This window comes from Carassius auratus, chromosome 50 (genome assembly GCF_003368295.1).
Source record: "Carassius auratus strain Wakin chromosome 50, ASM336829v1, whole genome shotgun sequence".
Lineage (NCBI taxonomy): Eukaryota > Metazoa > Chordata > Actinopteri > Cypriniformes > Cyprinidae > Carassius > Carassius auratus.
In genome coordinates, this window is record NC_039292.1 from 8,735,127 (window position 1) to 8,761,261 (window position 26,135).

Consider the following 26,135-nt stretch of genomic DNA (forward strand, 5'->3'; position numbering starts at 1 on the left):
CATTTATATAATTTCCATACATCAGTAGGTTTATTACATTCTATTATTTTATAATATTTATCATTTATTGTTGTAATATTAGGTTTATTACTGTCAGTATTAAATAAATATAGTTTATTCTGGAAATTTTCAGACATATATAAATACATTTGAATATTTTATTTTTATATGCATATAATACACCAGTTATGGTTATTAGATTTAAATGTGCTAATACTAAAAATTTTCAGTTATATTCATATCACAATAGTTATACATTATTTGAAAACAACGTTTAAAGATATGGCAAAATACTTGATTATATATAGAGAGAGAGAGAGAGAGATTTTATTGGCATATGCAAATATTGACTTTTTATAGTATTTACACATTATATTATGGCATTTATATATATATATATATATATATATATATATATATATATATATATATATATATATATATATATATGTGTATATATATATATATATATGATATATATATATATATATATATATATATATATATATATATATATGTGTGTATATATGTGTATGTGTGTGTATGTATGTATATGTATATGTATATATTATTATTATATTTATTTTCCCGTAATCTCTTACTGGCATTCCTCACCAGACCGGGGCCGCTATACAACAGAACTGCGTCTGGCTTTCCGTGGGAGTTTGATGTTTGTGCGTTGAGTCTCCAGTCCTGTTCACGGCAGTAAAGCTGCGCAAGTACTGACTCACGCACTCAAACTCGCAGGAAGAAGCAGCGCGAGCTCAGCTGTGTGTGAGAGCTCGAGCGAGTTTAGCTGACAGAGTTGTCCGTCGCCGTCAGGAGGATACCAAACTAGGGTGGCTTAACGCCCTGGACATGAACGACAAAAACCTCCCCTGACCGAAACGAATATCTTTAACTCTACTCTGGACCCTGTTCGGTTCCTTGGATGGCTTAGCAGGCGAGTTATGCCGCAGTTGAAAATGAGGGGCTTGTGTTTTTCTCCCTCATCGTTCAGCGAGAGGACAAGATGGCAGCGCGAGCGCGGTCGAGCATGTAGTGGGTGCGAATTTAACCCGAACATGTCACAAAAAACCTGCAGTCCGACCACAGCTGCTGTCTGTAAAGGTAAGGGAGAATTTAACGATTTGTAAATGCATAAATACTTGTCTTATAGTCAACGGTGAAGATATCAAATCAGCCTCGACTTGAGTTGTGATCGCGAGCGCGTGGTTGTTTGCGAAAAAAGTTCCCATGCCACACCAAAAACTTGAAAGCAATGTTTCGCAGGGGATGGTTATGTGTTTTGGTAGCCGTTGATGTTTTGGGTTAAATAAAATTAACAACATAAAACATAAACGTTTTTTATTTTTGCCCTAACGTTACAACTGAATGCTAACGAAGACTCGATGGTAACCAGCCAAACCCATACGTTAATGTTTGCCTAAATCCTGTTGCTTAAACGCGTAACGTACAGAAGTTCAGTTGATGTATTTAAGAATTTAATAATTTAAGTTGGTAGTATTTGTGCGCATGATATTTAGGTTTCAAAGTGAGTTTTCCCGGATGTACTCGCCAGTTGTTGATCATGTACTATAATCTAGTGATCTGTTGCTCAGTCCTCCTAAAAATGCATAGGCCTTGTTCTCTGTTAGAAGCTGACTTCTTCTTTCTTCTGTGAAATTGACAGTGTGCTGGTAAGAGTCAGCAAAAGTATTACCTAAAAATATCTTATGTAAGACACAAGTTGCATTTCCTGTCTACACATTGAAATATAATCCCTCATGCATTTCCAATAGAAACTTGCTCAGAAATGATTTTTAAACAGTTATTTGATTATTATAACATTGATAGTTTCATGTACATTTTTGGCAGGAAAAGATTTGTTCATTCGACAACTTCATTTAGCGTTTCTACTGTCATGGAAAACCTGGAAATATTATGAAATTTCCAGACCTGGAAGTAAATATAGATGGTCAGATGTAAATTGTCTTTGGTTATTTATTTTTTGTAATATGCCAAAGAGTAAGGCAAACAAAAGTGTTTACATTTTATGAAACCTTTATTACAATATAATGAAACACAGGTTCCTTATTGTTGTTATTGCATTATATTATAGCAAAATGTTTAATTACTCTATTCAAATGCCTGTTATTTTTATAATGTATTAAATAGTTATTAAGTTAAGTAGTTTTGTGTGTGTGTATATACATGTATGTATGCATGTATGTATATGTGTGTGTAAAATGTGTACTTGGAAAAAGAATCATGAAAGAATTATGGGATTTAATTACAACCCAATTTCAATATGCCAGAATACTCCAAAGAAATATTGTGGCCGTTTTATAAAACGTGTATTATGAAATAACGAAACGGGAGTATTATAAGTTCCTCATTTATATTACAATCACTTTCATCACTAGGAAAATGTATTACCGTCAGTTCAGCAAAGTGTACTTCCCAATCAGTTCCTGCAGTTTAAACTTTTCTAGCCTGAGCGGTTGCAGTATCAACAGGTGTTTTCCCTGTGTCATCTCTCGCCTAACCCAATTAGGTCTTAACATGGGAAAAGGTCAGTTGCCACCTGCTTATAACAGAAGGCAGTGGTGTTTGAAGACCGTAGAGAGACCTGTAACCCTAAACCTTTGCTGGTGCCTCCTTGCTATTGGGGGAATTACGCTACTATTGGACAGACCCCATAAAAACAGTCCTCCAGATGGGACTGTCCTTTTAAAGCTGTTGAGTCAGTCTCTGGTTGCAGACCTAGATGTTGTTTACACAAACGGGAATAAAGACCTGATTGAAACAGAAAGGCCTGATTTAAACCTGGAGTTTGGTGTGGGTAGTGTGAATGAATGAGGCCTTTTATAACAGCCCTGGAAGTGAAATCCATTAGATGTGCATTCTCCATTAAACCACATGGTATGTTTGCACCCCTTTTATGTTTTATAACCTCAATTCGTGTTAGCTTGCTTGTAAGTGTGTGAGAGAGTTAGTATGTGGGTGTGTAAGAGCCACACCTGTCCTCATGTCTGAACTTGTGCCATATGTTGTGCCAGCATAAGTAGTCTGTCTCCCACGAAACTAAGACGGCTAATCCCCATTGGTCACTTGTCTGTCTGAATCTGCTAATGTGATATCACTGGTTTTATCGTACACGGGTGCTAAACGATAAATCAAAATCGGTGTTTGGCTTATTAATCAAATTGCAAAGGCTGAGATTTATAAACAAACAAAAAAGTGTATGTTTTAAAATAAAGTGTTCATTTATGCACAAGTAGATAATTACAGTGTTTTTGGCGTCTCAGGTCAGAATTACTACTTTACACAATCTCCATTTCTGAAATTGCTGCAATTGCTTTGCTTATTACATGCATTTGAAATGCAACACTCACTAAACATTTCAACATTTTTTTTTTTTGAGAAGTTTAGAAACCCGTTGCCAAAAGACAAGAACCTTTTACAAAAGCAAAACCTCAGTTGTTCAGTGTTTTAAAAACCAAGAATTAAGGCATAATATTAGTGTTGCAATTTTACAGTTTTGCAGTAAAATAAATTATTGTAATTTGAACTAAATACTTATTTTGCAATAAAATAGTAATATCATATTTTGTCTATTTTGTATGTATTGCATTATTATTATTATTATTATTATTAGCAGCATAATAGTATTTATTTATATTGTGTTAAAACATAATCATACAACTTTTGGCCAAATTGTGAAGCCCTACAAACAAGCCCAGTAATTATGGATCTCTTTAAAAACACATTTTATAAATCACAGTTTTATTTACAGTTTCTTTTTTATGCGGAGCTCCATTGCACACTTAAAACGCTTTTCAAGCTTTATAATCTTTCTCTTCAGGAGTTAGTGAGATCTTTGTTATTTGCCCTGTATTTATCATGTAATCTATTCAACAAACCATCTTTTTTGTCTCTTTTATAATAGCAGCAGGTTTACTTTTGATGATTATGACTGTATAAAACTGTAAACGGCATCAGTGAAATGGCTAACCCTTTTCTTCCACTCTTGTCCTTTTATAGGTATGGCCTCACAGGTTACGGTCTGCCCACCACATGTTTATCAACCCCAGACAAGTGCCTTCTGCAGAGCGAAGAAAGTCGATCCCAGCAGCTGTGTTTACCATGAGAAGATAACTCGCACTTACGTGGTCGGTGTGAATCTAGGCATTGCGCACCCTACGGATATTATACCTTTATCGAGAATTGAAGCTTTAACTAGCGAGAAAGCCTGTACCGCACAGGAAGTCTTGAAACAGACTGAAACAGCTCCACGGGAGCTCTTTGGAAGGGCTTCCTCGCCATACAAACGTCTGGCATCGGAGGGCGATCTTCAGTATTTCTCCAGAGCAGTCGTGGCAGTTGAAGAAGAAAGTGGAGACAGTGGCCAAAACAACCAAAGTAGTAGAAGTAGTGGCGGTGCTCCGGAAGGGGCAGAGAAAATCAAAAGGAACGGTGGTTTGAATTCGTTCGACGGAACCCAAAGATGTGGGTTTAAATGCGAAGAGGAGGAAATTGAGAACGGCAAGAGCATCATGCAGATAGTAGAGGAGCATTCGACTCTACCTGCCATGTTGCAAACAAATGTTGGGACCACGACCGCGGTAGGCGTGGCCCCGCCCGAGCAGAATAGAACCGGGACGGGAGCTGTGAGCGGGACAGTCGACGGCGACTATCAGTTAGTCCAACACGAAGTGCTGTGCTCCATGAAGCACACCTACGAAGTGTTGGAGTTCTTGGGACGTGGTACGTTTGGTCAGGTGGTCAAATGTTGGAAGCGAGGCACCAATGAGATTGTGGCAGTGAAGATACTGAAGAACCACCCTTCGTACGCCCGCCAGGGCCAGATCGAGGTGGGCATCCTGGCCCGACTGAGCGGGGAGAACGCCGAGGAGCATAACCTGGTGAGGGCTTTCGAGTGCTTCCAGCACAGAAGCCACACCTGTCTGGTGTTCGAAATGCTGGAGCAGAACCTGTACGACTTCCTCAAGCAGAACAAGTTCAGTCCGTTGCCGCTGAAGGTGATTAGGCCCATCCTGCAACAGGTGGCCACGGCGCTGAAGAAGCTCAAGAGCTTGGGCCTGATCCATGCTGATCTTAAACCAGAGAACATTATGCTGGTAGATCCCGTGAGGCAGCCCTTCCGTGTGAAAGTGATTGACTTTGGTTCTGCCAGCCACGTCTCCAAAGCTGTGTGTTCGACGTACCTGCAGTCTCGCTACTACAGGTATGCTGAGTTTCTTTTGTTTTTTTCTCTCTCTAGTAGGCTGACTACTTGTCATGTCTCTGTTTAATCATAAATAGACTTTTGGAATTTGTGGCAAGTATGAAGATATAATTTCTGGTGTTCGTTTTGAGGAAGTCAAACTGAGGAAGGTTTACTTAAGCCGCACTTCCTGTCAGAACAATTATGTAATTCTGTCTAAAGTTTGATGGTAAGCTGTCTTTGCATCCAGCATGGAGCTACACCCATACAAAATTTATGTAACTTAAAAAAATAGTTTGGTTCCCTCTTGTCGACTTTTTTCCTAATGGGGTCAGTTCAGTCCGCGATGGCTGTGCTTTTTGTCTCTATGTTGTTGGCAGCTTTTTAGGAAGAATGTGGTTTGCTGAAGTGATTCATGAGACATGGAAGAACATGTAAACTTCAGTCTTAAATTAGAACATGCCAGATGTTTGTGTTTTAAGTTCTCTAACTAAGTCAAACTTAATTATTTTTTAACCCCCAAATTTAATTTCATGCTTTCAGTCTATAGTATATTGAAGTAAATCGATGATTCAGTCAAAAATTAAAACTCAACCTCAAGTTGTTCTTAAGATGTTTGACTTTCTAGCTCTTAGAACGCAAAGTATACATAATGCATTATTATGCTTCAAAAAGTTCAAAAGTCTGGGGTCAGTAAGAGTTGTTTTTTTTTTTGTTGTCGAAAATGTGTATTTTTATTCAGCAAAGATGCATGAAATGATCAAAAGCGGCAGTAAAGACATTTATAATGTTCCAAAGTATTTCTATTTCAAATTAATGTCTTTTTTTTGGGACTTTCTTTACATCAAAGAATAAGAAGTTATATCATGGTTTCCACAAAAACATTAATCAGCAAAGCTGTTTTCAACATAACAATTTTTTTTTAAATATTTCTTCATCAGCATGTTCAGCATAAATCATTGTAAATTATTTTGAAGGATCATGTGACACTGAAGGCTGGTGTAATAGCTGCTGAATATTCAGCTTTGCCATCACATAAACATTTTTATTTTCTTAAATAGAAAAAATCTTACAGGCCACAAACTCTTGAATGGTAGTATATGTATTTTGAAGATTTTTTCAGATGTTTTTGTCTGTTAGTGGGGTCCAAGACAACATTAAACTCAATAACTTTCACCATGTGGACACATTTTTTTTTCAAAACTGCTAAAATAGGAAAATAGTACATGTTTGCAACAGTGCGTGGATGAGTAATTAATACATTTTATTTTTTGTAAACTGTCCCTTTAAGACTTTTTTGCAACTGAAAGGTGTACAAAATAAGTTTTGAACATAACGTGACATTGCGGTGTGGAGTACAGTCTGTCTCTGTAAACGGTTTGTGGGGAAGCTATCAGCGAACAAGATAGAGGAACTAGGCGCTAGTTTAAATAGGGCATTTGAACACTTTGTACTTTGGCACTGCTGCAGTTCGATGCCTGCAACTGTATGAACTCACGGCCCATGCAGGTGGCACATGTGTATGTGTTGCTTTTCATGGGAAAGAGATGAACTGAGGAACGTGTCTGTTGGTAATGCTGTATTTGCACTCAAAAGAAGAGTGATAACAGATGTTTTTATAGAAGGTTATGAATCATCATTCACTCTCGCTTGTTTTTCTTTTTTTCTGGGAATTTGTTCATGACTCTTTACATAGAGTTCGTGTTAAATCATTACATAAGTACTGAGTAGTTTTAACGAACAACATGTACTTAGTGTGCAATTATTTTAAGTGGTTTGTAATTGTGCTTTGTTTGCTATTGTAATTAGTCACAAGTAATGTTGTTTAACATTATCATTGTGTTAATTTAATTTCTTCCCCTTCTATTTGTTGTGCTTTTGTTTAATAAAGTGCACATTTTGTTCTATAAACGAACATAAGTGCTTATGGATAACTGAATTGGTGTTTAAGAATTTTGTTACCTAAACTAGGCTAATTGTTGTTAGTTATTTCATCAAACTTTCATCAAAAGTTTCTCATATATTGGTGTGTCTTTGCATGTCAGATATTGCTGTGTTTTTTATAAAAGCCCCACATTGTGGCCTATACCTGTAGCATTCAGAACATGTTTACATCCTAAAGTGGGGGAAAAGGGCATTGCGTGCTTCTGTTTTCCATTTGTCCCCTGGTTCTATTGGCGGGATCGATGCCTTAAGAATCCATAGATTGTTCCCAGTACAGATCTGGATCATCTAAGTTTAGGGCGGATCTTGTTGTTCATAGTCACTGTGGTGTGTGAGGTCGTCATGACAAGTATTTATTTTTCATACTTCGAGCAGGCTGCGTTGAGCATGTACCCATGTGCCAGGAAGTACAATTTTGCAGGTGTCGTGCTGTTGTTTTTGTTTCATACCGTTTTAGAACTGGTGTCTCTGTTTGTGTCAAACATTTTTTCTTTCATTTTTATTAGGCTAATAGAAAAGTGATATTTTGAGTGGAACCTTTTAATAGTTTAGTCTTTGATCAGACTGTCAACTTCATTTAGCGAAAACTCAAACCAAAAACCTTTGGTAATTATGTATTTGAGTGTGCTTCTGTATACTGTTTAAAGTTCTTTGCAAAAAGCTGCTGCTTGATATTGCAGCCAAATAAATTTGGCTCTCTGTCAACATTTTTGCTAGCTAAGTGCATTCATACTATTCGTACAAAGTGTATTCGTTCTACATGTATACATGTTGTAGCTTATCCAAATTGTGCATTAAATAAGCAGGGAAAAAGCATCATCTCAGAAGTGCTCATTTAAAGTCACTGCTTTGGCCCTCCAAAACTATTTCATCTCAAACCGATAAGTTCAGCCTTGAATTGGACCAATTGGAAATTGGTTGCCAAAATTTTGGTGCATCACTAGTTGATAATGTTGCAGAAAAGGCTATCATGTAGTAATAGCGGTATCCCTAATTGTAAGTCTGGTAATGTTCTAGTGGTCCTTTGTTAAAATAACCATTAATAATTCACTGAGTTGCTTAGGTCAGTGTGTGTTGGGTTCCAAGTAAAGTGAGGTACCTGCTTCAGTTTCAAGTTGCTACAGGAAAGGGTCATTAGGTAGTATTCCTTTTTTTTTTTTTTTTTTATGGCCTCCTGAAGTGACTCATCCTGTTCAACCCTTGGACATGGACACTTTGGCAATTGAATTTCCATTGTCTAGTAAATTTAGTTTACTCACCAGACTGATATACTAATATATATATATATATATATATATATATATATATATATATATATATATATATATATATATATATATATTTGTGCTGTCAAACAATTAATCAAATCCAAAATAGAAGTTTTTGTTTACATAATATATGGGTGTATACAGTTTAGGGATATACCAGTATCAAATTTTTCTGTTGCGATTAATTGCTAATGCTTTTATAATTATATACGGTATAATCACGTTATTGAAATTGTTAAAAGAAAAAAAAAATGGGCATAATACAGTGTAACAGGTTAAATAACTTTTTATTACAAAAAATAACTGAACATTTAGATACAATAACAGAAAAATATATAAAGTTAAAGGTTTTACACACAGTTCAAAAGAACTATAAAGACTAATCAGTATTACTTTACAATAAGACCTCATTAGTTAACCTTGAACATTCATGAACAAACATGATTTGTTAAATTATAAGATTAATGAATGTTCAGGAGGAATGAATTAATTAATGTTAACTGAAGCCCTAATGTAAAGTGTGAACGAACAATAAAGAATCAAAACACTTAAGAATAATAATAATAAAAAAGTTAGAAAATCCCATTCAGTCTAAATATTTAAATATTTGGTGCGGGCATAAACACCATAGTGAATACACAAAATCTGAATGGCAATTTAGAACTATTTAAATGCACAGCTGCTTTATTTATGGGGTTTCCAGGGTAAAGATTGCATTTTCTGCAGTTTAGCGCCATCTGCTGCCAGAGAAAGATTGTGCTTTCATTCAGTGTGTCTCTCACATGTTCCCCCATGTGCTTCCCATGCGTGCTTGTTTACATCAGGGGGGCTATAAACTATAAACCCTAAAGTTGGGCAGGGAGAGAGAGTGGTTTTGGGGTCCTTGGCTTTGCTGACGTAGCATAATCTTTTAATGAAAATTTGGTGCTAGGTTTTATGTGCAAAGGGAACATTTTTGGTGCTGCCTGTAAATGTCAACTTGTTTTTCCCAGATTTGCTGCCTTCAGTTTTTTTGTCCTCAAGATAAACAAAACCATAGCTGTACCTAATTTTAGCCATTTTTGTGGTTTTTCATATCCTGTGTTGTGCATTTTAGCAGTTTAACTCATACCTAGAAAAGTCACTGACCTTATTTTACAATGCAGACACTATCATATCTGTGCAGGCACACCCATTGAAACCAAATGAGCACCCATAATAAGCATTATGCGATGCTTCAGTTTTTTAATATATTTTTTTCCTCTCCCTTATAAGTCACACAGTTTAAAGTCCTTACACACTGGTCTGTCCTCTGCTTTAACAAATCAGTTTTTGCTTCAGGAAGATGTAGAGTGAATCATTCAGTTAAAGTGCTTTCAAAATTGAGACCTTGACTTTGCCCCTTTTTTTTGCACGTTTTCCCACTTGGCTTGCTTGAAACCTCACAGTAAACAAGACTAATGGTTTGAAAATAATGCACAACTAAGTGCAACCTCCTGCGCGGGATCTAAAAGCATAAGTGGGCCGATGTATCATCACTAGCAGCTGCATTTGTGATGATTTTGTCCCCTAAGTCTATGGACTTCATGAATCCCTATGTATAATAAATCTTGATCGAGACCCATTTTCATCTGTGGCCTGAGGATTGACCGTAAGTATGAAAATCTGCTTTCTGTGGACTTGCTCTTGCTTCAGATGAAGATGATCTAATTGGCCAGATTCCTGGACTAATGAGCAACCTGAAGGGTTCGGTGGTATGGTGCACTTGGAAAGAGAGCACACATCTAGTTGTTTGTGTATTCCAGTCCCTTTGATGCAGCATTCATGCATTGCAAACTCCTCACAGCTTTAGTGGGATCGGTCAGGCTTTGTTTACTAGGTTTCAAATGCTTTTTGACCTCTGACCAGATGATAGTTACTGAAACCTAACGTGTTTGACATGAATAGAGACACTGAAGATTTTTAAAGGTAATTTTGTCCTGAAACGTTTTGTCAAAGTTAATGCATTAAGATGCAAGTAGGATCAATTTTACTGTGTGCACATAGTGATGCATCATGCAAATTGTCGTCATTGGTTGCGATAAGGTCAGCAGCAAATTGAAATTGAAGTCAGACCGATAAGGTCTATGTGTGGTGGTTGCCAGCTGTGTTTTAAGAGCTTGGAATCAGTTTGTGCACGTTGATCCATTTGTCAGATCATCTTGATATGTCATGGTCTGTATATCATCCACTTGAGGATGAAACCTGATCACACGCCCTTCCTGTAACAGCTTACCATTGCTGTTCAGCATTTTGAATTAGGACAGGGTGGGTTACAGGTGTGAAGCCTTAGTTTGTTTTACATGCCATCTGGTATAAGGTTCCCATTTTATCTGTAGAAGCTCCTGGTTTTCTTCCCAAACTTCAGGGGTTATGACATCAAGAGTTTAAGGGAGCGATTGCAGAGTCACCTTAGTCACTTTTAGATCCAGTCCTACTGAACGTTTGCATGAAAAGTAGTTTCTATCTTTAGGAGTAAACTAAATTTGGAAAATTCTGCAAACTGGGTTCATTACACGTTCTCTTAATAACAATTTTGGCTAATTTGAATTTGCTTTAAACTACCAATCAGAGTGCAGTACTCTGTTTAACACCATTTTAATATTTCCCCGGAGTTAAGAAAAAAAAAAAATTTGCAGCCACATCTTTAGATGTTAAGCAGTTTGAAGCCTTTCATGTAGCGTCATTCCTTAACCTGGCCTTCTCAAGAACATCTAAACCTAATCGATTCCTAATAATATAGCTGTTCATGCTTCCTGAGATCATCAGGCCTTTATAGAGGATTATTTTCAGCTCTGTCTAATGTACATTGATTCCATTGAAGCCGGGCAGACTGTCTGCATTTCTCAGCATTTCCGGCGGGAGCAGAAATGATGCAGCATTGAAAAGGCTTTGTTTATTGCTCTGGTGCCTCTGCCTCATAACGCTCCATGCAAACAACACTTCCATCTCTGAAGAGCTTGAAAAATCAATTAAGTAAAATCTTATTTATTTTTTTTTTTTTAAAGAACTGGCAACATTATTGGTTGGTCTGTTAATAAATTTTTATTTTACTATATAAGTAATGCTGTTATAGCTTTATTGATATATAAAATGTCTATCGTTGTATTTCAGTTGCAGTGATTTTAGTACAAATAAAAAAAAAAAAAGTCTGTATATACACGTCACAAACACATACTTTCTACTGTTCTTTTATTTTTAAGAACAAGTAATTTAAAAACAATTATTTCTTATTTGATTTAATTTATATCAATTCACTTTTGTATCAGTCATATATTTTTTCTCTCAGACCAGTAAATTAGTTTCACTTCTACTTATGATTTGTGAGTATAAGAGCACTTAAACATTTATTTATTTAAATATTTTAAGCCAGATAGTTTTTATTTCTTTAGTGAATCAGTTCTAAAAACAGATTCAGTTACTCATTGTACACATTTTGCCTTCTTCAATATATTTTGATTGTGCTGTATATTACTACACTTTGTTATAAACTGCTGTGTCCTCTTGTTTTAGCTTCACATTTCACTCGTTCTCTTAACCTAAACCCTCTGATGGGAATCTGTTTAGCTGTGACCTCAGGAATTCTTCCAATAAACTTCAATTAAAAAAAGATGGTTTGGTTGGTGCTATAAACCCTAAACTCTGTTCTGGATACTTTGCAAGGTATAACAGAATACAGTATAACAGTGATTTTCTAGCCAATGTGTTCTCATTGTAAGCTCTGCTTCTAGAACTACGGGCTGGTGCACGAGCCAGGCTTTAGCTATGAGTGGTATGTTGTATCCTTTGGGCATTAACCAGAGAAAAACATTAACCATGTTATGATTGGATATAGGAATTAGGGAATTGTTTTAGTGCTAGCCAAAAACCTTAAAAAAAAAAAAAAGTTTTAATGTTACTAATGTACAAATGTAAAATAAAAAAGGTTACAAAAGGGGGTTTTCACAGTGATGCCATAGAAGAATCATTTTGGATTCCCCAAAGAACCTTAGTGAACAGTTCTTCAAAGAATGGTGTAAAGGACATTTTGATAATATTTATTTTTTTTCTTTATAAAGAACCTTTTGTGCAATCAAAAGGTTCTGTTGATTATGGGTGTAATGATATTAAATCCAAAACCAAAAACCGTTATACACCACTCACGGTATGTTCCGTGGTGCTCTCTTAGCTTACACTGTCGGAAAACTCAGTACTCTACACTTTGTCATAACTGTCATGCTCAGGTTGTGTTACTCAACCTAAATTTCCTTTCAGATTTCCCAAAGTGCCATGATACGTGTTCCTTTATGCAAAAGGACCTGTGGCCCTCACGGAAAGCTTTTGGATGACTTGTAGGGGAAGTCCGAATAACTGCTCTCTGCAGTAGGATATTAGATAAGCTGTGTTTGGGTGGAATTTGTTTACCGAGAGCTCTCTGACTGGACGCCGAGCAGGAAGGGCAGAAAAAACCCAGTGACCCATGTCTTCTCATTACCGTTCACAGAAGCCACTGATAATGAAAGGCTTTAACACGGTTTCACTCCTGGCAGGCACGTGTGGATCATCTGCTGCGTCTACATGATCATATTCGGCTCTCTCGGGGCGGTTGACTGCGTGCCAGAGAGAGTCTGATGTCCTCGCCCCTTTTGTTAGCAACACAAGACGTTGAAAACCCTGGGGTTAGGCTGAGATGATCCAGCTGAGGGTGGATTTCTGAAACTCTCACACCCTCACACACTGGCGGTTTGCAGTGAGAGACACCGCTGATAATCCCTATTCTTACATCCTCTGACACGCTTCACCTTCCTTTTGGTTTTTTAGAAATATATATATTTCTTTACATCCCCCTGGCTGAAATCCCACCCTGATCGTCGTGCTCTCTAGACGATGAGCCATATGCTTGTTTTCTGAACAGCTGCAGAGCTCTGTTGGCCTTCAGAGAGGTTATTTTGTGGTCAGGGCTTGCCGTCCCAGTAGCTGCTTTAGACTGCGGTCGCTCTAGGCTTTCCGCCTGCATATTGAACCAGATGACTCGGACCCCCTCCTTCCCCCATCCCCCGATCTCACCGGAAATAACTGATGCTGGGCAGTGGTTCAAATTTAGCACGGCCTTGCTTGACAAACACTGACTTGTTGCTCCGTACTGACTCAGAAAATGGCCTTTTAGCATGTGGCCACCATTAGCACTGTTGGTAAATTCCATCTTTTAGTCTTTTTGGTCTTTAAAACTTGATCTTGGTGGAATCAGGTTGCACCACTGAGAACATTGGATACACAACACCTCCCTTTGAAATCACTGTTGGTAAAGTTGATGCAGTATTGGTGAATATTCTTATGTATGTTGCTGTTGTTTTCATCTTGCCTTATAATATTGTTTGCTGGTCCAAAACAAATTGATTGTTGGAGAGGTCAGGACAATTAAATCTGTATTTGTTCCAAAATACGCATGGTCAGGTCTGTCGACTTTCGCTGAAATGAAAATGATTTTCTAGAATTGAATTCATCGTACTAGGCATTTATCATCATTATGTTGCCAGAGATGTCTGTGTTTAATGAAATTGCATCTTACCTAGGGCTGCACAATTAATCGAATTTCTAATCATGATTACGATTGTGGATGACAAAATTAAATAATCGTCTACTCATGATTTTCTGAATGCTTAATGTGTTTTTTGTTTTTTTTTACAGGATAGGCCTATATTAAGGGCCTTTCCATTGTTTTAGTATAACATAATACCGTACATATTACTTTTTTGTTTTAAATTTATTTTAAGAATAAACCAATCCAATTCACATTTGATGCTTTATACTACAGAAAAGCATTAAAAGTTTTTCAGTTTAGAGTGTTTCCTACCTGCTTATTTTCATCAAAAAATGTGGCGTGCGATTGCTTCAAACAATGATATAAACATCATTCAATGGTAATCGTAATTAATAATTACTATTTCAAGTGAATAATGGATTATTATATTTGTATACGTGCAGTTGTGTGAAATTAGAAATGAGAATAACGTCACGCCGTTTGTTAGTTTGTTTTTAGCCCACGCTGTTTTTGGTCTCGGTTCACAAATTGAGCTTTGCACTGAATAAGCCCTATGAAATCTAATCTTACTCCAGGGGAAAAAAGGCTTGAACATTTAATGTCTGGTCTGGACTTAAGCAAACATAATACTGGTGCAAATGCTGCCTCAGTAGTCTTTACAGTAACTTTCTTTGTTTGAGTTGGGAAGTCCAGACCTGCCGTGTTATGTCATCACTTTTTTTTTTTTTTTGGACCTGATTTCTGTAACTTCCCCTGATTCTTTTCACCTGAAATGTGACTTCCTGCTGACTGGGTTTTTTTTTTTTTTTTTTTTTTTAAGATTTGCAAGACCACAATTATGTAAATAGCATTCTTAAACCTGTTTTTTTTTTTTTTGAGCAGAAACCAATTGCACTTACAATATAATTTGCCAGTATGCAAAATAAACATGTTATTGTTTAGGGTCTGGCCTAAAACCCTCTTGTCCTTCAGTGCCCCTTGCTATAGGATTTGTCTGTGCAGCTGAAGTGTGGTAGTATGTTTAATGTTAGGCTTTGGATTTAGTCTTCATAAACTCAGCAGAAGATGTGAAGGGAAACTGTAGATTCCGTCTAAACCTAACTGTTAAATTAAATGTTTTTTTTTATTATAATAATAATATATTACTATTACTACATCTATTGCTCATTTTATAATAAAAATAACCTTGCAGATTCTGTCTGGGCCTACCTATATCAAATTATTTTTATTTCAAATATTTTATTGATATTAGTAATAATTATAATAATATTAATCTAAGTAATAATATTATTAGGGCTGTCACTTTTGTGAAAAAAATAATTTTCGATTTTTAAGACATAAGTGTTCATTGAATCGATTGTAAAATCGATTTTCCATGTCTAAAAAAAAGACGTTTCCTTTTTCAACGTCAAATAACGGACGAATGCAAAGAGAGCGCTGTAAACGCACAAGTCAGCAATATTTCTTATTTATTGGCATGAAGTTTCGTGCAGAACAGCAACAGGAGTGCAACATTCTCGAAAAAATGTATATGCAGAGGGGACGGCTGCCATAACAAAAGAAAAACATCACTGCAGGCTTCAACCCCACTGCATTTGATTTAGGCAATTCAAAAAAAAATATTTTAAATAATGATTCAATCCATTTCAAACAACTGTTCAAAAAAATGCAACTTTAAATGGACTTGGGAGCAGGCCGTTTTATTGAACGTAACAGACACTTAGGCTAGACAGCACTAGGCAGACTTAAGGAAATACACCAAAAAGCTAGGACCATTACATAATTGTTGGACAGGAAAACAAGTCGATCAACATAGCAGAGCATTTTTTATTCACTGTATGTCCAGCTGTTGAGAAGACGTGCTCCGACCGCACTGATGTCCCAGGGACACTCAGGTACAGCCGCGCAAGGTGGAAGTATTACTGCCAATTTTCCACCACAAAAGCCGGTCGCTGTCAGCTTGCAGTGGTCCTTTTCATAACTCAGAATCTGCTTTAACTAGATGCGCGAATGAGGCGAATTCTTGAGTTGAGCAGCTTAAAATGAATCCTAGCATTTGCTGCTGTAACACCTTTGGCTAGAAAGACTAAAAACCTGTAACTTAATTTCAAATCCTTGAATTTAAAAGGCAGTGTCACAGAGCCAAGCCATTAGTGAATTATTCACAATGGCTTTTGTTACCACGCAGGTAGGGTACTGTTGGTAGTTACAGCCGCTTACTAGTGACCTGTCGTGACATATTCTGGTATCAATAGCTGTGGCAACAGTTACTGTTTTAACTGTGCATCCTTCAGGTGCTACATGTGTGAAGCTCGGACATACAGCAGAGTGTTAGTTCCTCAGGAGTTTGCTCTGTGGTTGATTATTAATGCTGACCAGGGTTAATTGTGTGTCATCAGACTCCTCCTCTGTCATCACCCAGTCTTGGTGTTTAGATCGGTCCTAATCTGTCGCCAGGCAGCCAGCATTTTCCCTCCGGTTGTCAAGGTAGCAGATGTGTATGGGCCCGTTGACGTCAAAGCCCAGGTCCAACAGCAGACTCGTGCTTCATCAGACCAGGAATACTGCGTCATTAGGCTCAGGATCCTATCAATATGGACGTGAAACCTGACTCTTGAGCTCAAGTGAGCGTGAGATGAGTCTTACATAGGTGTTTCAAACCCAAACTACTGTGTGGCATAGAATCATGTTTAATGTTACGTTTGACATTATATGATGTGTATAAATCATCTCGATATTATCATAATGATTTGTTTGATTCATATTGTAGTGTTTAGCTCATCCAAACAAATGCTTGTTCATCCTTCTCTGTAGCTTTCGGAATGAAGTGTCCCACTGTTGTCAAGGTAACCCCTCCATTAATTCTCATCTTTTCCTGATAATGTGTTCCAGGGCTCCGGAGATCATCCTGGGCTTACCCTTCTGTGAGGCCATAGACATGTGGTCACTGGGCTGCGTCATCGCTGAGCTCTTCTTGGGCTGGCCGCTTTATCCAGGAGCGCTGGAGTATGACCAGGTAAGATCAGCCTGTGATCTCGGATAATGACCCGGCAAAGCTAATGGGCAGCATTTTGGAAGGTGAAATCATTTGAGTGGTTTTTGTTTTGTTTCTGTTTTTTCCCAGTGCAAGTCTTTGTGATAAGGTTCTTCTCAAAGAGAAGAAAATTGTCATCGTTAGTAGCAGTAGTATTGTGCAAAACTTTCAAAATCTTGGTGGGTGGGTTTATAAATAAAACAGGATGCAGGGGTCTTGTGACTTATTTTTAAAAGGGAATATTTTTAACTTGAATTCAGCATCTTAAAACGAGTCATGTTGCAAAGCTCAAACTAGAGAACCGGTAATAATCAGCGTTCTAGTAAGAGACCAATATTGGATTTTGGACAGCTGAGTTTACCTAGATTTATTTTTTCCAACTAAGAATCCCCCTTTAAAAATAATTTCATAATGATATATTGATGTGTGTGTGTGTGTGTGTGTGTTATAATTATACAAAAAAATATGTATATTTTTGTTACTTTTCTTTGTTTTTCATTCGTTATTATATATTGAAATGAATGTGTTATAGTAGGAAATAATTCTTATGTAAACTTATAATATGATTTTTAGAATTTATTACTTAGTTGAGAATTGTGACTCTTGGTGCGTGTAGATAACTTTTTTAATTTATGCTAATTTAAATGCACATTTTTATTAAACCGTCTGGATATTATTGTTAGCCATAAGTGTAGATGGGTATTTATTAGATTTCTCCACCAATTGCATAATATGCACAAAAAAGTGCAGAATTTGTAATGGACTTTTTGTAATGGTTTTATTTTTCAGGTTTGTCACCTCAGTACTTAAACCAAATTTCTTTACATATTTTGAAAGATGACTCACATACATTTAAAAACGTGTGAGCGCATTTACCATCATGGACCAGTGCTGCCGATAAACCAGATGTCTGAGGTGGTGTCAATAGCGCGTATGACAGTAGCAAACTAGCCAGCTATGTCAGAATAGGCTGGTTTTGGTTTGCTGACCACAAACCCAGAGCTGCCTGTCCTTGCCAGCAATGGGTCCAGTTCCACTCCACACAGCAGAATGTATTTATAACCGAAAGCCCCACTCACACACACATACTCTTCTCTGCACTATCAGCAGGTTCTCACTTCAGCGCGCGCTCTGTGTTTGTGCATCGCTTTGGCAACCCGATCATGTCACTCTAACACCCCTAAGATGCCATAAACACTGCTTGTTTAACACAGCAGTGGTGTGCTTCAGTGCTTGTGAAAGGAGAGGTGGCGTCATAGTTGAGAGAGGAAGAGACGGAGAGGAATGAGAGCAAGCAGCCAAAGAGGGCTTTGTAGTGGCTTGTGTTTTCACTTGTAGAGGCCCTCTGTGACACAGTCTTTCTGAGAAGCAACAGATGCACGCTTGAAGACGAACTGCGGGCAGAGTTCACTGATCAGTAATACTCAGTTTCCCAAGGCGACAAGACAAATAATGTTTTACAGAGACTCATGCATTGGTGAGGTCGACCTGCTCCTGACTTCCCTAAAAAGACAGCACTGTGGTTAACCAACCACTCTTTAATGCCTTTGTCATGTTATTTGCGTTATGAAGTCATTGCTTGTATTTATAGAAAGATGCCATGGAAAACAAATCACAATACTGCAGCTGAGTTGCTTTTTTGTTCTTAACGGCACAATATGTATTTTTCGCCGCTATAGGATGCATGTAGCAGCAGAGCTTTTATCATGCCACAGTCGACTGCATCCAGTCCTGTGTATGTGAAGAAAAATGCAGCACTGTATCATACTAGATACATTTGAAAATTGTCTATTAAAACGCACACCATATTAAAGCATTTTGGGTGTTTCCATGTTTCATACTAAACAAATCCGAGGGGTTATAACATCATTGGCAGACGACACAATGAAACTATGAATGCAGTCCGTGTCATTAGTTAAAATTTATTATTTCTCTGGAGTCCGCAAAATATGTAACATTGTTCTCGTGATTTTTGGATATTTTAATAAAAAAATCGTACATATAGTGCCTTTTAATTAGTTTGTCATAGGTAGATAAAAAGGAGAAATGTATTGTAATGGTTCAATACCTGAGGTGATAACCAAAGATTGTTACTACGAACCGAAGTCCAGTTAGACCAGTTATTGAAGTCTATTCAAATGAAAAACAAGGCTGTCTTAAGGTCATAGGTCAATTCTGAAAATGCGTTTTCAGTGTTTTGTTGATTGGATAAGCAAAACCAAGAGCAAAATTTATCACCGGAATTGATTTTTTTTTTTTACAGACAATTTTACCAACTGTAAACACAGTGTGTGTTTATTTATTTTAAATGCTTTTTCAAAAACACGTTTTGGCTATTTATTTGTTCTTTTTTTTTTTAATCAATGATTTGAAAATAATTCAATATGTGAGTTATGGCTGATTAATATAAAATTAAATCTGTCAAGTAGCTATGAACAGTGCACAAGATACACTACCTTTCAAAGTAAGATTTTTCAGTCTTTTTCAAAAAAAAAAAAATACTTGTATAACTTTTGTATTTTAATGTCTTAATGTAATTTATTCCTGTGATGCAAAACAGATTTTTCAGCAGCCCTTATTTAAGTCTTCAGAGTCACATGACCCTTCAGAAATCAATCTGATATGTGGATTTGGTGCTCAAGAAACATTTCTTATCATCAGTGTTGAAAGCAATTGTGTTGCTTAATATAACTGTAAGCTAAAAAAAGTTGCTTTATGGAATCTGTCCATGTAATGAGGTGTACTATGAATTGATCTGGATTTAAAAACATCAGCCACATGGTAAAGAACACATTTTGCCCAGAGTTGGCTTGCCTGTTCGGTGTGAGGATTGGCATCTGTTGTGGGCAGAAAGAGCGGCCAGCATCTTGACATGGCATCTTAACAAAGCCTTGAGTAGTGGCAGACCCCGTCCTGTGCTCTGTATTAAGAGTGTAACACTGAGCTTTCCAAGCCTAGCTGTCATGAAACTCAACACCGATCTTGAAATAACAACTGGAGTTATTTGCTTATTTTTATCTCTTGTTTTGTGCATATCATAGTGTATTTTGCTGATTCATGTTGATTGATATCACTGTGTGGCTTGTAGCTTCTTGAAACCTCTTTTTTTTTTTACCTGCAGATGCACAATCACGGGTGACGTCAATGAATATTTGTTGCCTACAAATAAATTCAAGCCATTTTTAAAAAAAAATCTTTAGTAAGCACTTAGGTTATGGTATGAATATACTTGTCAAGACAAATCTTTTCTGAATGGCTCATTGGTATTTTGGCACAGTTTTCCTGCTGCATACCACTTATAGGGACCTGCCTAATCTAGACCAGTCTTATCTCGCATTACTTCCTCTTGAAATAGTGGAAAAGTACTACTCACGTTATCATCTTGTCATGCTATTTGAATCCCTCAAGAGATTCTGGTCAAGAATGGATGGATTTAGCTTTACTTGTCTTATCAGAAATGACAATGTGGAGATCCACTAATACTATAAACATCTCTGCAGATCCGTTACATCTCTCAAACTCAAGGGTTGCCAGGAGAGCAGCTTCTGAACGTTGGGACAAAGACGGCCCGGTTCTTCTGCAAGGAGTCTGATTCCCCTTACACCGCCTGGAGACTGAAGGCAAGGGTCCATTTCTCATCCACTTAACCAGGCATTGCTTTCATAAACTTACAGCAGTGGTTCTCAAACAGCAGGGGTACGCCAAACAAAATTGATACAGGAAAATGAAAGCGCCATAAACGGTCAAGTAAATGATATTCAATTAGTTTCCCTCATCTATTACGGTCAAAACTGACTGCATCCAGACAAAGAGAATGCATGTGATAGGATGCTTGCTGAATATGTTGCTTTAGCAAATCATACTGCTGTTCAATGTATCTTTAAAGTAGATCTGCACTTAATAGCATGAAGAGCAAATATTGCCTTGGACTGATATTGATTTAAACTCTCTTCGATACAGACAGACTCTGTGCGTGTTATTGTTTTCATATTAAAGATACGAGCAAGAATGCAATAAAATTTCCCTTAATATCCAAAGAATAGCAAATGTGCTATTAATTTTTACAACAGTAAAAAAAAAAAGGTAATATTAAGTGAAAATGTACATATTAAATGTAGCCTACATTTGAAACCGAATATGTTCTATTCTATTTTGCAACAAAATAATAGTTCCAGCAAAATTCTGTCACCTGGTGTGCATCCTACAAGCCAACATACTGCGGTATTTCTTTAGTTACCGAATCTGCAGCTTTTAACCCAGTCATAACTACAGCATTTTGCTTTACTGAATGAATTCATCAATTATTGACGACACCTGGCTCATTAAGAGAGCGACTTGCCGCCACCTACTGGCGGTTTTATTTTATAAGTCTACAGGTACCACTTTGATATGGCATCATTTATTACTTTATTTATTATATTAATACACTTAATATGAATATGACATAAACATGACAGTGGTAAATATTTGCCTCCTATAACGGTAAAAAAAAATTCACCTGTAAATCAATTTATACAAATTTCAATATTGTCTTTTAATAGAAAAGTTGTGACTGTGGTCTAAGTGGAAGAGAGAGGGGTATGCAGAAGAATGTTAAGTGTCCCAGGGGGTACAAAAATTTGAGAACCACTGACTTGCAGTATAGCTCTCTGGGTCTATGTCTCTAGTGTTACTGTCTGCTCCGCATAAAGTTCTTATGTAATGACTTATTACAAACATGCTTCCTGGTTCTGCAGACGACTGAAGAACATGAGACAGAAACAGGACTGAAGTCCAAGGAGGCGAGGAAGTACATTTTCAGCTGTCTAGATGACATTGGACATGTAGGTTTTTGCTTGCAAATCATCATGGGGAAAATTTATATTTTTTGGGGGGGGGGGAGAAATTGAGATTATTATTGCTGTTATTGTTGTTACGATATAGCATTAATATTAACAACTATTATTAATAATAATTATTTTAATAAGAATGGTTTATATGAATAACATACAGTAATAATATTAACACTTATGATGATTATATAGAATAATGATTCTAATTATAAATATGGTTAAATTGTAATATATTATTTTAGATTATTTTTAATGTTATTATATAAAAAAATTATAATAACAATATAAATTTTAAGTTATATACAATAATATAATTGTATAGTAAATAAAATATTGTGTATATATAAAATGTTGTTTTTATATTAGTATTATAACCATACTATTATAAAAATAATGATAGTATTAATAATATTAGTAATTATTTTTGATGATACTATGATGTTTTATGCAGTAATAATAATATTGATGATAATTGTATTTTTTTTTGTTTGTATTCATCAGGTGAATCTAATGCTCAACATGGAGGGCTGTGACCAGTTAGCAGATAAGGCTGACCGGAGAGCATTCGTGGACTTGCTTAAGATGATGCTGATGATTGATGCCGATCAGAGAATCGCCCCTTCAGATGCACTTACCCACCCTTTTGTCACTATGCAGCACCTGATGGATTTCCCCCATTGCAATCAGTATGTACATTTTTAATGCCATTATACTGACTGTTTTGTCTATTATGTGTGGTCATTCTCAAGGAAACTGTCTTCAACAGTGTCCAGTCTTGTTTCCACATCATGAACGTGTGTCACTCAAGAACCAGCATTTACGATACTCTCAACCGCAACAAAGCACCCCAACTTATGAAGCCTGTGACACTGCCAAGTGCTCCAAATATCACTGTCGCCTTCAACAAAATGCCATCTGTCCACTCCCAGGTAGAACTGCACACTCAAAAGAATTGGGTTTTAAGTACAAGCAAGAAGACAACATATTGTTCCATGATCCATTTACCTTTCCATTTTAGACCCTGGCGCCATCTGCTCCACCTTTGGTGCATCCAGGAATTCCCATCCAGACAGGAAGTGCCCAGTTTGGGTGTAACGAAACCTTTCAACAAGCGCTCATTCTTTGCCCTCCTGCTCTTCAAGGTACTGGAAAGCACAACATAATATTAAGTATTTGCATAATAATTTGAACCAGGTCTTCATGATTTTGGGGGAAAAATTGCAATTTAGATTTTGTTGTGTTTTGTAGGGCTGTGAAATATTACATTTTTTCTCAACATATTTTTTCGTTACCAAATTCTGTGTTTTAGCAAGTCTAATTATTTGAATGCATAAAACATTCTTTCTTCCCCTCAAAAGTTGCATGTTGCATGTGTTATAAGCGACAGCCCTAATTTGAACTGAGCGTTATTCCTGATTTGTTTGTTTGACTCTACAGGAATCCCTTCAAACCCAAATCAGCCAGCAGGATATTCGGTTCGAATGGAGAACACTCTTTCTCTGGTGACCCAAGCCCCAGCTATCCAGCCTTTACCCATGAGACCCGGAGTTATAGCACAAGTAAGCCCTCATTTCACAAGATGATGTAGAAAAATACTTGAAAACAGCCAAGGGTTGTTATCCATGTTTGACATGCCAGTTTAGATCTTAAACTCGAAGCCAAATAAATCACAAAGCTTCAGTATTGTCCTTTTTCAACCTTTCAGCAACCGTGGTCCAACAGAACTACACAGATCCTGGTGCCAGCTTGGCAGCAGGTCCCGCCACCTGCTACAAGTTTGGCATCTGATACAGTTGTTGGACCGCAGAGGCGAGGGGACTGGGGGTAAGAAGATCAAGGAGGAGACGCACCTCAGATATCATGAGCTGATGCCACCTCTTGAGTGTTTCGGTGACCTAAAATGAGTTGTTTTTTTAATCTGTTAAAGGAAAGTGCGGCCACACAGCAGCCATTACAGTTCGGTGATGCCCCAGGCTATTGTTCCCAATCAAATGGCTGTGTCAGCCCATCAGCCTATAAACATTGGCATTGCTCATGTGGTCTGGCCTCAGCCTGCGTCTAACAAGAGGAACAAATCCAGCCAGAACAGGTGAACAACAGCCTACAGTCGTGGCAGGGCCCCAAAAACCCTCCATTCAAACATTATGATACTCTTGTTAGGCAGCTCATTCTGGTTTTTAATCTAATGTTTAGCAGAAAGGTAAAGTTGACAATGTTATAATTTTTGTTGCTTTTTAGGAGTATGAATGTCTCACGCTACACGGACACCCAGCCCTCAGTGTGTCCATCACCAAAGATGGCAGACAGGCTGGTGAGTGCAGAGCCAAGGCCGAGCTCTCCTGACAGAGAGGTGCAGGCCCAGGTGAAACCGGAACTGGAGCAGGTGGAGGAGGAGGGCTGCTGTAAAACAGCGGTGGCCAGTCAGCAGCGAGAGTGTATTATCAGAGGGTCATCCAGCCCGGCGGTTAGCATCATTAGCATAAGCAGCGGCACAGATGAAGAGGAACAAGCACAGAGGTGCTCCCTTAACAAGTGAGATGAACATTCAGTACAGAGGGTTTTTTTTGTCTTAAAATCACATGGTGGGCACCAAGGCTGCATTTATTTGATCAAAGATACAGTAAAATTGTGAAATACTACTACAATTCAAAATAATGGTTTTCTATTGTAATATCTTTTAAAATGTCTTTTATTCCTGTTATGTCAAAGCTGATTTTTCAGCATCATTATTCCAGTCTTCAGTGTCACTTGATCCTTCAGAAATAATTATAATATGCCAATTTGGTGCAAGAAACATTTCTTATTATTAATGTTGGATACAGTTGTGATGCTTAATACTATTTACTGTGATACATTTTTTTGCATGAATAGAAAGTTCAAAAGAATAGCATTTATTTGAAATTAGAGTCTTTTGTAACAATGATCAGTTTCTTTACAATTTTCTGTACTTTTATTCAGCAATGATGCATTAAATTGATAAAGTATTAATTAATACTTTCCACAATAAACAAACAAAAATAGTACTTTATAGTCTACAACCTGGTGGGGTGGTGTGACCTATTTCACTCACAAATAAATAAGCCAATCATAATGGAGGCCATATGCATATAAAACCCTCTTTAATTCTGAGGGTCAATGAGAGGTTGAAGCTAATTTATGACTTTTTCACCAACATAAGTAGATTTTGACTAAAATAACTATAAGCTACAAAAAAATACTGTTAATTGTGGTCTTAAAATAAACTTTCAGATTCTGTTTAGTTTGCATGCATATGAATCTCCGCTAAATGAAGTTGTGTGTGTTCTTTGACAGGTGTAAGGGCAGTCCGGAGTGTGAGGCGTGCACAGGCTCTCTGAACATAGAGAGAGTGTGTTCCCTCAGCAGTCCTGATAGCAGTCTGAGCACCAGCTCCTCAGCCTCAGCACAATCCAGCCCCTCACCATGCAAACGGCCCAGCAGGTGCAGTATTTTATTTTTTTATTCAACACCAGTAGAACGGTGAGGCGAGGTGAAGTCTAAATGGATTTAGATAACTAAAAAAAATTTCTCCTATGACTTACTGCAGTATATCAGAAGATGACGGTCATGAAAGTGGGTGTGAAACAGTAGATGGTTCGCCCCCTTCAGACTCCTCCCTAGGACCTCACGACAGCCCCTTCCCTGAAAGACGCTTCCTGACCAATCAGAACCAGAACCAGAAACCCCAGGCCAGACGTGGACACCCCAGCACAGTGCTGAATAAACCTGCAGTGAGGACCGTGGTGGTGCCACCCATGAGAGTGCTGAACAATAACCATCATCCAAATAATGAGCAGCACACAGCCGGCACAGGTATGAACTCTCCACACGCTGAAGAATAAGTCAATTTGTAGCAGGGCTGCACGATACTGGGAAAAAATGACATTGCGATATTTTATTTTTCTGCGATATATATCGCGATAAGAAATCTAATCAATTTTTTTCTTACAAACAAAAATAGGGTTAGCAGATTTACATTCTCATTTTAAATGATTTAAACATCAACACCATCGTGTCAATTGATAAATATGCGCGAGGGAGATCTCTCTCCCTCCCTCTGTCTCTCTCTCTTTCGCGCGCACGCGCTCTCTCTCTCGTTGTCTCTCGCGCACTCTCGCTCGCGTGCTCTCTCTCTCTCTCTCTCGCGCTCTCTCTCTCTCTCTCTCTCTCTCTCTCTCTCTCTCTCGCTCTCTCTCTCTCGTGCGCGCTCTCCGCGAATCACATTCGTCAAGGGCCGGGGAGCAGCTGGCCCGTACAGGTAATGAATAACGGATCAACTACGACAGCCTAT

At 37.5% G+C, this 26,135-nt stretch overlaps 1 protein-coding gene across 1 annotated transcript in view; it reads left to right on the forward strand.

The window, feature by feature from the left end:
* Window positions 1-1,006: 1,006 nt before the first annotated feature.
* Window positions 1,007-26,135, forward strand: part of LOC113066872 (homeodomain-interacting protein kinase 3-like) — a 32,559-nt gene continuing 7,430 nt past the window's right edge. Inside the window, exons 1-14 of the mRNA XM_026238958.1 lie at window positions 1,007-1,110; window positions 4,027-5,230; window positions 16,853-16,976; window positions 20,495-20,614; window positions 21,731-21,817; window positions 22,328-22,512; window positions 22,593-22,755; window positions 22,845-22,968; window positions 23,264-23,385; window positions 23,532-23,650; window positions 23,754-23,915; window positions 24,065-24,358; window positions 25,139-25,285; window positions 25,392-25,657. Coding sequence (XP_026094743.1) covers window positions 1,065-1,110; window positions 4,027-5,230; window positions 16,853-16,976; window positions 20,495-20,614; window positions 21,731-21,817; window positions 22,328-22,512; window positions 22,593-22,755; window positions 22,845-22,968; window positions 23,264-23,385; window positions 23,532-23,650; window positions 23,754-23,915; window positions 24,065-24,358; window positions 25,139-25,285; window positions 25,392-25,657 — 3,163 coding nt within the window. The 5' untranslated portion in view covers window positions 1,007-1,064. The remainder of the gene's footprint in view (window positions 1,111-4,026; window positions 5,231-16,852; window positions 16,977-20,494; window positions 20,615-21,730; window positions 21,818-22,327; window positions 22,513-22,592; window positions 22,756-22,844; window positions 22,969-23,263; window positions 23,386-23,531; window positions 23,651-23,753; window positions 23,916-24,064; window positions 24,359-25,138; window positions 25,286-25,391; window positions 25,658-26,135) is intronic.